General features: G+C 38.6%; 2 protein-coding genes across 5 annotated transcripts in view; both read right to left on the reverse strand.

The window, feature by feature from the left end:
- mcc (MCC regulator of WNT signaling pathway) overlaps positions 1–5,152 on the reverse strand; it is an 86,138-nt gene extending 80,986 nt beyond the window's left edge. For 3 of the 4 annotated variants that reach the window (XR_010896941.1, XM_067407301.1, XM_067407303.1), the window contains exons 1-3: positions 2,376–5,152; positions 722–966; positions 400–614 (exon numbers count right to left, since the gene is read on the reverse strand). Coding sequence is in view for 3 of the 4 variants with exons in the window: in XM_067407301.1 (XP_067263402.1) it covers positions 400–614; positions 722–966; positions 2,376–2,536 (621 nt within the window). In the remaining variant the exon portion in view is untranslated. Of the gene's footprint in view, positions 1–399; positions 615–721; positions 967–2,099 lie in introns of all 4 variants that reach the window. The other variant, XM_067407302.1, reaches the window with a different exon arrangement.
- Positions 5,153–5,698: 546 nt separating this feature from the next.
- On the reverse strand, positions 5,699–15,235 carry rcl1 (RNA terminal phosphate cyclase-like 1). Its single transcript, XM_067406397.1, has 9 exons — positions 15,072–15,235; positions 14,395–14,466; positions 13,959–14,134; positions 11,995–12,069; positions 11,744–11,868; positions 11,514–11,639; positions 11,206–11,362; positions 7,037–7,140; positions 5,699–6,055 (listed from the first exon to the last, which is right to left on the reverse strand). Exons 1-9 carry the CDS (start codon positions 15,187–15,189, stop codon positions 5,902–5,904), a joined length of 1,107 nt encoding a protein of 368 aa, XP_067262498.1. The 5' UTR covers positions 15,190–15,235; the 3' UTR covers positions 5,699–5,901.
- Between the last annotated feature and the right edge of the window lie 33 nt (positions 15,236–15,268).

Raw genomic sequence — 15,268 nt, forward strand, 5'->3', positions numbered from 1 at the left:
ACAGACCTTCAGAACCACCAAACCAACATCCGAGATGCTGCGATGCGATTGGTCCGCTGGTTAGTCCAGTTATCCAATCACAGCCTCTGCTGAGGGATTGGTTGCACATCGAGGGATTTATTCGGTAAATGTGTTTTATGTGCACGTCTTCTTATCGGATAAATTATCCAAATCAAATGAGTGCATTTTATGCACATTTTTAGAATTTATGCCCATTTCCATCCAGCGGATATCCCAAAATGCTCATTAAAATAGGCGGATGAGAACATAGCTACTGTCTTACTACAAACCTGGCGGTCAATGGAGGAAAGCTTCCCATAAAGCACTTCATATGAGATAAAATAACACCAATTCCAACCAACCAATCAATGTCAGCTGTTAAGCAGTGGTCAGACTCACGGTATTGGCCAGTTCCAGGTAACTTCCGCCCAAAGCGGCGCTGCAGCTGGAGGGAGGCTGGGACAGGAGCTTGTGTATCCCCGCTGAAGGCTGTTCCAGAAGCTTCTGGATTAAGGGAGAGTTCTGCGGCGGAGGATGTGCTTGCGTCGGGGACTGCAGGTCTGGACTCTGTAAATCTCGAGCTCCTGAATCAAACTCCCAACTCTCACGAGCACCTGCGGGAACGACAGAACAACTCGAGGGTGAGTTAATGATGACAGAATTTTCATTTTTGGGTGAACTGTCCCTTTAATTTCGAGATCTGGACAGGAAAAACTCATACCTAAACTATTCTCACTGCTGGTCGGCCAGGAGGCGACGCGTTCCCGAGGTTTCCTCTTCTCCGAGTCGCTGGAGAGGAGCGACAGCTGTCCTTCCTCCTTCCGGATCTCACCGACCAGCTGCATGCGGCAGCGCGTGAAGTCTTCGAAGGAAATCTTTCCTCGCTCGTCTGCGCCGAGCTGACCCATGATCTCTGCGACCGAGTCCTCCATGTTCAGCTGCCGGCAGACCATCAACAAATCATTCCTGACCGAGAGAGAGATTCAGGATCAGCTTATTTTGTTTTTACATTAATATATTTACACAGTTCATCACATCTTTACTACTAGTTATAGCACCAAATAAACATGAATGAACATCAGAAGGAGTGTCGTTTCAACCACGGAAAGACGTCAGTAAACACCATTTTTCGAGTTCAAGTCCACCAGCGTTAATCTAACCCTCTTGTCTGGTTTGTTGGACAAAATGGTCGATTCTGTGTTATGACTGGTCAGATTGCCTGTCAATCAAACTCCCACCGAAGGGTGAAATATTACTATTATTTCCCAAACACAAAGTGGAACACCGTTACTGACAATCCTCATTTTGGCTGCATGAGATTCTCCAGCTTTGTTATTGTTGAGCTGTTAAAGCTCCGCCCTCTTCTGGAGCAGCAGCTCATTTGCATTTAAAGGGACACACATAATAACGGCGTGTTTTTGCTCACACCCAAATAGGGGCAAATTTGACAAGCTATAATAAATGATCTGTGGGGGATTTTGAGCTGAAACTTCACTTCTGGGGATCTTATATTACATCTCATCTGCTTTAAAGAGCTTACAGACTATAAATGTAAGTCTGAAGTTTCATGTTTACATTTCTCAGTTTGCTTTACACACGTTTTGTTAGACACCGTGCATAAAGAAGCGATTTAAATATGACTTTTATGACTTGAATGCATGATTTGTAGTCAACTAAATCTATTCTTTATCATTTGAAACTACTCTTAGCTCGTAAAGTATGTTTGTGTGTCTACAATAAATGACACTAACTTTAACTATGATCATTTTCTGCAACCATGAAATACTTTTCAACACTAGATCTCCATTGTTTTAAGTTTTATCAAACTTTTTCTGGGTGTGTTTGTGCATCTCTCTATAACACTTGCTTTAATATTGTAACGAATTGACATTTTTAAGATTCAATAACTGCACAAATACTTTTGGGGTAGATGTATTGCAAGTCAATAATATCAGTCTATTAAATCACACTGAAGCATGCTATGATTTTAGAACAGAATTAGAAGCTGAACATGTAATATAAAGGCTGTGATTCATCAAACGACAGGAATGTACAGAAGAAAACGCAACAAAAAAACTACTTCAGAAACATAAACAAACCCCAAACTTCAGCGGATGAGGATGAAACATTTCCCGTCACTTCCGACGATACAGCGAACGCGCTTCTCACAACTTTATCTCCGTCCAAACTAACTTTACACGCGTTTATGCGTCTGTTTCGCCTTCTTGTCACGAATTAAATCGCACAATATCATGCATACAAACTAAAACGCGTGTGACGTCACCGCGCCCGTCCCGCTGCTCAGCCTCACGAATCTTCATGAGAGTTACTCTGCACGGAAACTCCTCAGAGGAAAGTTTAGTGAGGTTTCTGACCGGTTAATGTACCCGTCTCCATCCCCGTCGCACGTCTGGAAGAGCCGCCGCACGCGCTCCTCCTCCGCGGTGCTGGACGAGTCGCTGCTGCCGCTGCTGCCGCTCACCTCCGCCGCCATCATGAACACGCGCTGGGGCGCGCGCACAAACACACGCTCCATGCTTCAGCAGCTGCACACATGCGATATCTAAAACTGCATATTCGATTTCATTTGTGTACATGTTATAAAACATAATATATATCATATTACCACTCCAAAACTTGAAAAAAAAAAAAAAAAAAAAAAAAAAGTAAATACAAAGGTTATTAAAATGGAAGATTTTTTTTATTTCATTAAAGGGGTCATGACCATTTTTTTTTTTTAATATGTTAATTGAGGTTCACTTATGATGTTAATAAAGTTTGTTGCACAAAAATAGTTGTTTTTTTAACAGCCGTTAAAGCATACGCAAATGTATAGAGGGTATGCACGTGACGTCACAGTCGGCCGTTATGACTGCGGTCACGCCCACTGAGTGGCACAAAGACTGAGTGGCAGCATTGGTTTTGCCGCGAAAAACACACAAAACACTTCCAAAACGGGAAAGAGCTTTGCAACTGACTGTACAAATAGCTTTAACACAAAATCTGAGGTATATTTTTACAGACTGCAGAAAGCTACAGAAAAAAAGAAGCAAATGGATCACTGCAATTCACAGAAACAGCTGGACTCCAGCAGAGAAACATGTTTTGCACTCATCATTTTGTGTCAAAATGTTGGATTTTGGGGTAAAATCATACTGTATTAAATATTTACCATCTTATATTCTGCATAATTGGGTGTTTTTAAATAACACTGACAAAAACTATACAAGTTTTAGGGCTGGACGATATGACGATATAACATTTATATAAGTGATTACTCTGATTTAAACCTAACTACATTGTATTTATATAAAACGTTCACAGGCAGATTTGCTTTATGTATTTCCCAGCGTTGAAATCAGGCACATATAAATGTCAGGAAACACGATTCCTGGCTACATGTCAATATCCATGGATTAGGTTTATTTGACAAGTCGTAAGGAACATTTTCCAGCCCAACCTTTAGTGTAATCGTTTGTTTTACTTGCGTTTTCTCAGTTTTCTCTATTAAATCCAGCCATGCAGCTGGTACTTTTGCCACTCAGTCCAGCTGAGGGAGCGCGTTCCGGCGGGAAAGTGACGTCTATGCATACCCTCTATTTGTACATGTGACGTCACAGATCCTGTGATATCCAAACAAGCTGTTTTAAATAAATCTAATATTTCACTATATGAATACACTTTGATTAAAACTCATACAAAGATTGTGTGTCATTCAATTCTCTTTCATAATGTTGGTTTTGTCATGTATCTATTGTTTGCCCTTTGACCCCACATTATTCCATTCAGAGAAATCAGATCATGTGTCAATATTTGGTCATTTGCGCAACCCTTTTCTGACAGGCGATGGAGAATAAAGGCACGAAACGGCCGAGAAGCCTGAAGGTCTGAGCGAGAACGCTTGACGGAGTATCAGAAGAGGCACCGAAAGCCAAAGACAATAATAGGAAGCTTTTAAAAAGCAGTGAGACGCTCTTAAAACATTCCTGACCAAAGATCAGAACAAAAACATCAACGATCCGTCCAAACAAGAACATTTTTTTGCATTAGCCGAGGAAACAGAAGAACAGCTGAGGAAGTTGATGGATCTGGAAAGGAAACGTGGGTCACATTTCAGCAACACGACCTCATCTTCTCATTCAGCTTTTCATCAACTTTCTCCGTTTATATATTATTAGTTATTATTAAAATTGTTATTAATTTTATTTTTTAGTTATGTTTTTATGTGGATTTCTCATTTTTATTGTTTTTGATCTTTTTAAATATTAGTATTTAGGTTTAATTTATTTTTATTTCAGTTTTAGTTTTTATTTTCAGTTCATTTTAGTGCTTAAATTTCAGCAATATAGTCATCTAATATATATATATATATATATGCACACACACACACACACACACACAAATAGTCATGATCAGAATTACTGGCAATAAATATGATCAAAAAAAGCTGTGAAAATAAATGTGCATCATTTTTTCGTTTGATATTTTATTCAAAACATTCACAAAAATCTAACCTTTCATTGAAGTAAAGGCACAATATGTAATTTTCGCCACTAGAGGTCGCTTATTCAAAACAAAGGTGTAGCCTGATGACACCTTGATTTCGCGGAAACATGGGAGATGTTGTCTTCTCGCTAATGTATTAAAGATTTATTAACGTTACTGTAATATGAAGCAAGGTTTTGGAGCTGAACGAGGCCGCTGGAGCGACTGCTAACCAGAGACTAGCGCGACACGCCTCGAGAGCAGCGGGACTTTTATTATGTCGCAGTCATTGCTTCAAAGATCTCTACATGATCCCAGACGAGGAATAAGAGTCTGATCTAGAGAATCCATCGGACATTTACTAAAAAAATAAACATTATATAGTTTTTAACCACAAATGCTCGTCTTGCACTGCTCTGTGATGCTCCACGCATGACGTTATCATGTTGGAAAGATCACGCGTGACGTAGGAGGAAGTAAAAACTCCATCTCATTTTCTCCTCCAACTTCAAAATCGTCCGACATCGTTGTTTTATCTTTTTTTGTAAAGGCCGTTTGACTTAGTCTTTGTAAACACTGGATCGGTACTTCTGCCTACGTCACACGTGATCTTTCCAACATGATTACGTCATGCGTGGAGCATCACAGAGCAGTGCAAGACGAGCATTTGTGGTTAAAAACTATATAATTTTTATTGTTTTTAGAAAATGTCTGATGGTTTCTCTAGATCAGACTCTTATTCCTCGTCTGGGATCATGTAGAGCTCTTTGAAGCTGCACTGAAACTGACATTTGGACCTTCAACCCGTCGAACCCCAGTGAAGTCCACTATATGGAGAAAATCCTGGAATGTTTTCCTCAAAAACCTTCATTTCTTTTCCATCTTGGATGACATGGAGGTGAGTAAATTATCAGGAAACTTTATTTCTGAGGTGAACTAAATCCTTTAACTTTAATAACTGGAGCAGATGACCTCAAAACTACAGTCCTGAACTCAAACTCATTCTGCTGTCATGAAGTCTTCAATAGCAGTTGTGTGTTGTGCATCCTGCAAACGTCCCTGTTGTTGCAGTTCGGCACACTGCCTTATTAAACCGCACCGCTATGACATCCTGAAATGGGATTCTGGAATGGAGAAAGATAAGATGCGAGGGACTAAATAATCCTCTTTGGGCCGGAGTTAAAAGGTGCAGAAATGCAGAACAACACGCGGATTATCAAACGCCGGAGAAACAGAAACGGCACACAGGTTTATTGCTCCAACTTCAATTTAAAAAATGCTTTGTGAAGCACAAAAATGCCTCAGAGTGGTACAAAAGACAGACATTTTTTCATTCAAGATCTTGGGAATGTCATCATTCCATGGCAAAATACAAAAATGCTATAAACATTGAGTCTAACGAGTCCCGTTGAGTCTCTATTTGATGGATTTGCTGATGTTGCTGTAACCGGCTCCGACACACGTCATCAGGATCTTCTCTCCTCCTTTGCATTCGTCTTCTCCGGGCTTCTGCGGTTCGATCCGGAACATGATCTGAAAGAAGTCTCGGATGTGTCTCAGGAACTCGACCCTGCGGTGGAAAATGATGGAGGGAATTCAACTGCCATAGTACATGTCCAAAAAACATGTTTACCTGCATGTCATGTGACCATAAACCAACATCAAAGAGCCGTGAACTAGTGTTAATTTAGTATCGAGGTACTATTGTAGTTATTTATATTTTTAATCTTTTTTTTATATACATTTTCCATTTACGGTTTAATTTCAGTTAAAGTTTTCGTAATTCTGTTGTGTTTTTGTCATTTTTAGTAGTTTGTGGAGTTAATATGTCTATTTTTTTAAAATGTATTTATTTATTTTTTATTTATTTATTCAGTTTTAATTAATTAAACTAATGAAAAAGAGAAATGCTACTTTGGCAACTAGCTGATATTAAATTTGTTCATTTTATGTCAGTTAACCTTTGCTTCATTTCAAGTCTCAAAAATGTTTTTTTTCGTTTTTTAGTTCTAAGGAAATAACCTTGAACATGTGAATGTGTTGTTAAATTATTTAAATATAATCTTCAAACGAAGCGTTTCAGACACTGAGAGAAAAGAGCTGATGCTGCAGTGGATATTATGAGAAAATAAAGTGTTTTTGACCTTGGATGCTTGTAAACCTGCTGTAGGAGACTCTAAAACAACATTAGCAACCTTTAAAATAGCATCATAGGGCACTTTATTAACACAAATCTCCTCCACATACATACGGAGAGCTGATCCGCTGGAGGTGAAACGGGTTGGCATTGTCAATCTTCAGTTATCATAGTACTGTACTTGACAGGCACACAGCACCGGTACCATGATAACTGAAAATGGACAATTCATGAGGGATGGACGGCAGGGATTCATCATCACAGGGAGAAAATGGCTGGATCCAGACACAGATGTAATGCACAACGGGAATATTATCATTTGGAACGCCAAGTTGATAGTAAAAGTAAAGATGCCAGTCTTTCTGCATTTGATTATGTTTGCTTCCATTCATTGGGTCACGTGTGCATGCTTACGTGTAGGGCGAGAGCGGTCCTAACAGAGTTTTAGAGACGTCCTGTTGGCCTAACGTCATGTACAAGAGAGCCAAGCTCTGATTGGTTGAATCCACACAGCCGCCCTGGAAAATAAAGAAAGAAGAAGGTCAGAATCAAGGTCAAGGCAGGGTGATTATGGTTAACTAAAACCGTTAATTAAAAAACTAAAAACACTTGCAGCATCTCTTCTCTTCTCTGATGATGAGGGCGGGGCAACCCGTCACTCACATGAGATCCACCAATAGCAAACCACAACCGTCCAAATCAAGCCCCGCCCTACATTTGCTCTTGTTTGAGAAGCGTTTCACTCGATATACGGAAGAAAAGCTGACCTTAAGTGAACTGATGGCACTAATCACTGTTCCTCAAACACGGATCCAAACATCTGCGACTCTGAGACAGAAGAGCTCCTGAGTCGAATTGTTGAATTTTTTCCAGAACATCTGATTGAATCACCACATTAAACTCAAAAAGACATATTTATAGCTTTATCCGTATGAGAACATGCTCATATTGACTTTAACCCGCACTAAATGATGCAATCAGATGGTAATACCATAGTAAACCTATTCATAACCTTCTGACTGGAAAAACTAAATGCATTAACTAACAATGAGCAATACATTTGTTACAGTATATATTCATCTTTCTTAATGTTAACAGTTCAAGTTAAATAAGTCTTTAACTGAATGATAACTCTTCATTTAGTGTTCAGTAAACTGAAGCATAAAACATCTTTAAACAAGAAGTCGATCCTCACCAAGAAATGACACGTCTACCCGAACACGTCCAGAATTGAGAGATAAACCCCTCGATCGTACGCTCTAATGTTCCTCTTTCGTTCACAGCTCTGTGCATCATGACGGAGGTGGAAAAGTCCCAAACATTCAGTCCAGGAGCGTCTCCAGAGACCTCTCCGAGACCCGACGCTCTTCACGTGATATTCCTGTCATATTTACCAGCTGCTGGTGCACAAATTGTCAAATGTAATTATCCGGCCGCACACTGAACGTCTTTGTCAAACTCGCATAACAACCGGCCGCGTGTTTACAGGACATGAGATCTGCAGAGAGAGCGTCTGTGGTTATCATCACGCAGGTCATATTTCAGCACTAAGATTACGGTACATCTGTGAACTACATTAGATCACATGAACAGCTGGATTTTTATGAACTTACATAAAGAAAGATTCATAAATGTTGAGTTGAAATGAGTTGAATTTCCATGAAAACACGGTCAAGATGCATAAAAATATTAATGGTTGTGAAATTATTCTTTCATACAAAAAAAATCTGGTTCTTTCCTTTTGATTCTGCAGTGAAATATGAGCCGCTCCTGACAGTTGTTGAGAGATCCATACAGGTGGAGCGGTCGATACTCCCGTACGGACTGACACAAACAAGGACACGAGCGTGTCAGTGACCCGAAAGCTCTGCCAAAACACGCTCAATACACACAAGCGTATGCGTCATTCAGAAAATAACAGACTCATTCTCAAAAACACACAAACAACACCGAATCATGACAGTTCAAGAGTTTGAGCTGAAATCCAAACGCAAAGTTACGCTATTGTGTTGTTGACAGGTTTGGGTATCAAAAACATTCGATTTTGGACAAACCACTGTAAAACACTCCCATGATTCCTGCACCAACATGACCAAACCAGTGCTTCACACACAAACTACTTGTTTTGTTGTAATAAAACATCATTTAAAACTGAATTGTGTCGTTTCTGATTGTGAAAATAATGAGTGTTTTCAAACACTCCACCTGTCTGTCATTGGTCGAACCAAGAAGCTGTCCCACCCCCAACATCACAGCAAAAACACTGCTAGTATTCATAAAAATCAATAAATCACATTTTTCTCTAATTAACCATGATTCTCTAATTATTTTAATATCGTAATAATATTAATAATTCGTATAAATACAAATTATTTACTTCTATGATTTTTGTCAATTTCTGGGGGTGAAATAATCCGAACGAACCAGGCCTCGTGGTTCAACATGTGATTGTGGATTAAAGCGGTGGTGGATCATGATGTGACTTTTGTAACTTTAGTTAGTGTGTAATGTTGCTGTTTGATCATAAACAACATCTGCAAAGTTACAACGCTCAAAGTTCAATGCAAAGACAGATATTTTCTTTTACAGAAATTGCTTTTAGGAACTACAACAAGCTGACAATCCTCATTTTGGCTGCTTGTTGTTGTTGAGCTGTTAAAGCTCCGCCCTCTTCTGGAAAGCGGAGCTCATTTGCATTTAAAGGGACACACACAAAAACGGTGTGTTTTTGCTCACACCCAAATAGGGGCAAATTTGACAAGCTATAATAAATGATCTGTGGGGGATTTTGAGCTGAAACTTCACACACACATTCTGGAGACACCAGAGACTGATATTACATCTTGTGAAAGGGGCGTTATAGGTCCCCTTTAAATTGTTAAGCTGAACCATCATAGAGTGAAAGTTTATCATTTGCGCATGTTTCTTTGTGACAATTTAAACATTCAAGCGATTTTAAACCATTCAAGCGCAAGAAGAGGCGAGAGAGAACAGTCGGTTGTGTCTCAATTCAACAAACAGTCGAGAAAGAAATCAGATGTGTGTCAGTATATTGGATCTGTGCATTCGCTCTTAAAGTGACAGCAGCCTTTAAATATCTGCTGCTGTCTGTCATTAATGTCAATCAAACACCAAAACATCTTTAATAAAGATCAATCTATATTTAATTTATACAGTGAACACTATATAGCATTTAATGATTACATTGCTTGTAATTTGTGTATGTTTTTATTTTATTTATGACTGTTCACTTGTCTTCAATAATGTTTAATTATTAAAAGCTAGATTTTAGCTTTTAAGAAATTAATGGAAAGCAAAGTTACGTTTCAACCCTTTTTTTGTGTGTGATTTGATCCATGACTCAAAAAACTTAAAATGATCCAAACCGTGATGTCGAACCACTAATAATTGAAAGATAATAATAATTGAAACTTAAATATTTTAAATGCATTAAACAGAAAATAATTAATCACAAAATTAACTTTAATTTTGTCAGCCCTGAGATTATATATTTATCTCTATATGAAACAATAAAATAATACAAGCGAGTTCTCTCTATTTTTTACTAACTTGCTATTTAGTTATGCATATCTTGTGCAAAATCAAAGAAATAAGAAAAACAAGATTAGCAGAAAGAACTGCGACACCATAAAGCAGGTTAATTATTTTCCTATATTAGCACGATACTGAACATAAAGAAGAACGTATTCACAGAATTGCATTAAAAGCAAAACATGCTGAACAATCACAGACACTAAACATGCATTTAAACGCACAAACAAATCTACATTTTTAATTTATAAAAAGAGAGAGTAAACTAACTCACATCAAGTTTTCCAGTTTTTCCAACCAGACGCCCGTCTGAACTAGACTGCATTCAAGAGCTGTTTACTACAGAGACTGACCAGCGGCTACTGATTAACCTCAACACAAACACATGTGCAAGAACACACACACACACACACACACACACACACAGTGTTTTGGTGGCTGTTGTGTGAGATCTGTCAGCGCCTTCAAATATTAACAGCCCTAAAAACAGCCAGTATTCAGCATAAAAACACAGAATCAGCTGATCGGAGCTCGACTCACTCCTCACAGCCAGAGACACTAGTGACGATCGTCTTACCTGTGCGCACTATGAAGGGAGCGTATGCAGACGAGTGTCACGAGTGTTTATCTGCAGAGTCACAGACACATGATGCGGCCCACCGTCTCGAGTGTGTTCTCAAACAGGCAAGAGATCATATGACACGGACACGCATCTATATCCCAGCATGCCTCTGCACCAGGGTCAAACGACTAAAAGACTCAACTTTTCCCAGACTATCCAAATGAAAACACTTTAGAGTGATGATCACATCTTACAACTTTCATTTAAAGCCTAAGAAAGTTTCAAACACAGACTCATCTGCCATTGGTTAAACAAAAGTGTATCCCCGCCCCCAAATCAGTTAATGATGTCACATCTCAATCTGCCAATCAAACAAAAGAGTGTTGATGCTGCAAGTTATGATAAGAAATGTCTGCTAACACTTTACAATAAATAAATGTGTGTGTGAGAGTGTGTGTGTGTTCCTCACTCTATAGATCTCCTCCAGCAGTAGTTTGGCACAGTTTCTGCCCAGATCCTCCGGCAGCACCGGATCTCCCTGACCCTGCGGCGGCGACATGACCTCTGCTCCGAGAAACGTGCCGTTCACCGTCTCGGCCACCAGCGTCAGGCCAAACCCTGGAGACCTTCAGAGGAAACAGATCACATCAGGATAACGGGAGAAGCTGAGGCCGTTCAGCTGGCATCGAGATGTGCTTTCGTCAATCGGATCCCGATGCATTCGAACGAAAGAAAAAGAAAGCGGTGATGCAATTGAGTTTCAAGCAATGAACATACTTCCCAGAGTTCAGTCCCTTCATGTGGTCTGTGTAGATGTAAATATCTGGGATGAATTTGTTTAGGATGCTCCGGGCGGCGTCCACGATTCTGTTGGCCATCTGAGGAGACACTCGCACGGAGAATCTGACACGCCGATTAAGGATCAACACTAAACAAACATGCGTCACTGCTCTGATTCCTGATGAGAACGGATGATGGCGTGATCATCCGTCTCAATGGAAGGATACGCCGTTCCTCGGATCCTCTTGATTTTTCCCGGATCTGTGAGCAGCACGGGTTTCATGGAGCGGCGGACGGGACAGGTGAAGTGCACCTCACCTCCTCCTCCAGGAGCCATGCCGCGCTTCACCACCTACAAACACAGGAAGAACTCACGTTTGATCACATGCTTTTTATCTGCTTCATCAAATCATGATCCATTGGGAACAGATCCCAAACAGAGGTGGCCAGAGTTAAAAAGGGTTTTGTTTGGACACACCTTTATTTCCAGACTGTCTCCATCAATCCCAAACGTCTTCATCAGAGGAATGGCAGTGATCTTCAGAAGATCCACCTGAAGGACAGAGAACATGCTGTTATTACAGTATCAGAGGTCAGAGGTCAGCTGGTATCGGCATTTTCCAGTGACGATAATTAAGAAAATCTGGCTGATGGATTAGTGCTGAATTAAAAAAAAAAAAAAAAAAAAACATTATTTATATATATATATATATATATATATATATATATATATATATATATATATATATATATATATATTTTTTTTTTTTTTTTTTTTTAAATAAAGCAAAATAAATAAAAAATATATAAAATAATATAAAAATAAAAAGCTTAAATCACACTTTTTTTTTTACTCTTTTGAAATATATAAAAGTGTCATTTTTAATTGTAATTTGATGAACTTTACAGCACTTTTATCCACACACGATTGCCCTCGCTGGTGTTTCTCGTGCGCAGAACGACTTCAGGAGTTTGTTTAGCGAGTGTGGAACTATAAACTACAAACACACACTGGCACAGGATCTCTGCTGGACTTTGTCTGATGAAGCAAGCGATCGAAGCTTTTTCACATGAACAGGGCTGATGTTAACAGACAAACAAATTAAATAAATAAACTGCACAAAGAAAAAGATGCAGAAGGAATAATAAAAATCATTTTTAAAACTGTAAAGACAAAAAACTGGAATCTGAAACAGAGAGGGACATGAAAGTTTTATTAACTTTTTTGTTTTGTAGATATTTCACACCAAACAGTTTCTGGTCTCCATTGACTTCCATAGTATTTTTTTTAGTATTTTATTTCATACTATGGCAGTCAATGGAGTCCACTGATTGGTTACAACATTCTGCAAAATATCTTCTTTTGTGTTCAGCAGATATATGAAGATACGCTATAACTCCATTTTGATTAATTTGAGGAAAAATGTGTTTTCTTTACCAAATGAAAACCACTATTTTCTGTTTCAAACTTTCACATAGCATCTTTTGGCTATAAAAACATTAAAAATTCAAATCTAGATTTTGATTTTCAAAGGTTTATTATAAAAACTGATTATTTTTCCCCAAAATGCAATAAATCGTTTTTTTTTTCTCTTCAAAATGCAATTAATCCATTAACATAAAAGTTATTTTTCATATTGAAAATACACAACAAAGTAAGTTGATCCACATATATAACAGCCTCTGAACTTTGTCAATACTAGATTCAGGCATTACAATTTTGAAAAATTTAGAAAAATATGTCTTTTAAGAAAAATATAAAAAATGTGATATTTCAGATTGAGTGAATGATTCAATGACTCACTCATAAAGACTTCACTTGTTTCATTACTTTTTGAACGAATCTCTTGATTTAATGATTCAATATCAAATAGACTTTTAACAGTCACTTGTCTCCACCTACTGGTGTAACAAAGTAACTGACACAATCTTTATTTGAAGTGTCATTGTTATTTTCAAAAGGTGAATCACTCTATTTTGATCACTACTGCAGACATCAGTGTTTATATCTGAAATATGAACTTTTTCCCCAGTACTTCTGTGATCATCTGAATGATTGTAAGGCAGAAATAACGATACTGTGTGGTTAAAAAAACCTGTCAAAGCTTTAATAGAGCCGAATCGCTGTCATTCAGGACTAAAGATTGCGTAGGAGTTTGAATCGATTAATCGAGCAGCTTTAAATAATAATAAATCTTCATTTGGGAAAACAAATAATAATATAACAAGAGTGATATACTTCTGTATTAATTCACGTTTATGCGTTATAACGTTTTTACAAATTCAAAAAGCAATGAGTGAAAATGAAATCTAAATCTGTAAGGTCAAAAAGTGGATTTACAACATTTTAATGATATTTAAGGTTTCATTCTTATTTCTTACATTATGAATAAAGACTTTTTAAGCATTCTGAACTGCCATCGGCCCCATACAGACACTCACCGACGGGTCCGTGGGGTCATTGGTGACGCCCTTCAGCACGGCTCTCAGCGGGGTCTTCATGAACGGGGCCAACATCAGCAGAGCCTCCAGATAATACCCCACAGAGCGCTGGACGTGACACTCGTGCTCCACGGATCCGCCGTACAGCAGCCCCGGCTGATAGAACAACACCGTTCCTGCCAGAACACGGAGTTAGAGAACTATTCCTCATTTAAATGATTCATGCGCAGAATAAAGGGGCGGGGCCTGATGGAGTTAGTTAGGGGCGGGACATTTCCCAAACACCAATCACAACACACTGCTCCAGCCGACCAATCAGAGCACATTATGCTCTTCAGAAGGAGGGGCTTCATAGAGACAGGAAGTAAACAGAGTGTTACTGACAGACTGGGAAGAGAGGAGCTGCAACAATGGAGAATAATCAACATTTACTCACCGGTTTGGTTGATTTCGATTCTCGTGCCGTTGGTCACCTTGTCGAGGAGCCGGATGAAGCTCGCTTCAAATTCTGACCCACAGAAACACATTTGTGTTTGATTTAAAAACAATAAAACACTATAAATCTGATGGGAAAAGTCATATTTCATGTGCTGCTGATGATGTAAACAAACATTAACCTGCTTATGTGTGTCTTTACAACATTAAAATATCATTGTTTTTACACTGATGATGAGTTGTAGTGGATGGTGAGGTAAAAGGACACAAATTATGTGAATATTAACTACTCAAGAGTCAAATAATAGGAAAAAAATCATATCAATTACAATAAATGTACAATATAGGAAATAATAATGCACTGAATCAACAAAAACTAAATTTTTCACACAAAAATTCATTTATAATAATAATAAAAAATACTTAAGACCATAAAAGAAGAAGATTAATCTAAAATAAATGACATTAATTAATCATAAAAGAAATGAAAAAAAAAACACAAATCAGCGTTAGAGAGAATCATAATTTGAGTTTGACGTCTTAGAAGTACAATATGATAATAGATAATGATAAGACGATTCATCAAACACATTTACAGAGGATTTGATGATGAAGAAGACTGATGTTATTGTACTACGTCACATGTCATGTCTGAAGGGCTGACGGGATTTGACGCACCTCGCAGGCCGGGATTGTCATCTTTGGATCTGATGTTCCGTATCTTCACTCGTTTTCCGCTCAGTGTGGATAAAACGAGCCTCTGTCTGAAGCAGCTGCAGCCCTCGAACTCCATCATGTTACACACGTGTTTCTGCAGCACAGCCTGGACTCAACACGGACGACAGCCCGCGAGGGACAAGCGACAAAACGCGAAG

This window comes from Chanodichthys erythropterus, chromosome 13 (genome assembly GCF_024489055.1).
Source record: "Chanodichthys erythropterus isolate Z2021 chromosome 13, ASM2448905v1, whole genome shotgun sequence".
Classification (NCBI taxonomy): domain Eukaryota; kingdom Metazoa; phylum Chordata; class Actinopteri; order Cypriniformes; family Xenocyprididae; genus Chanodichthys; species Chanodichthys erythropterus.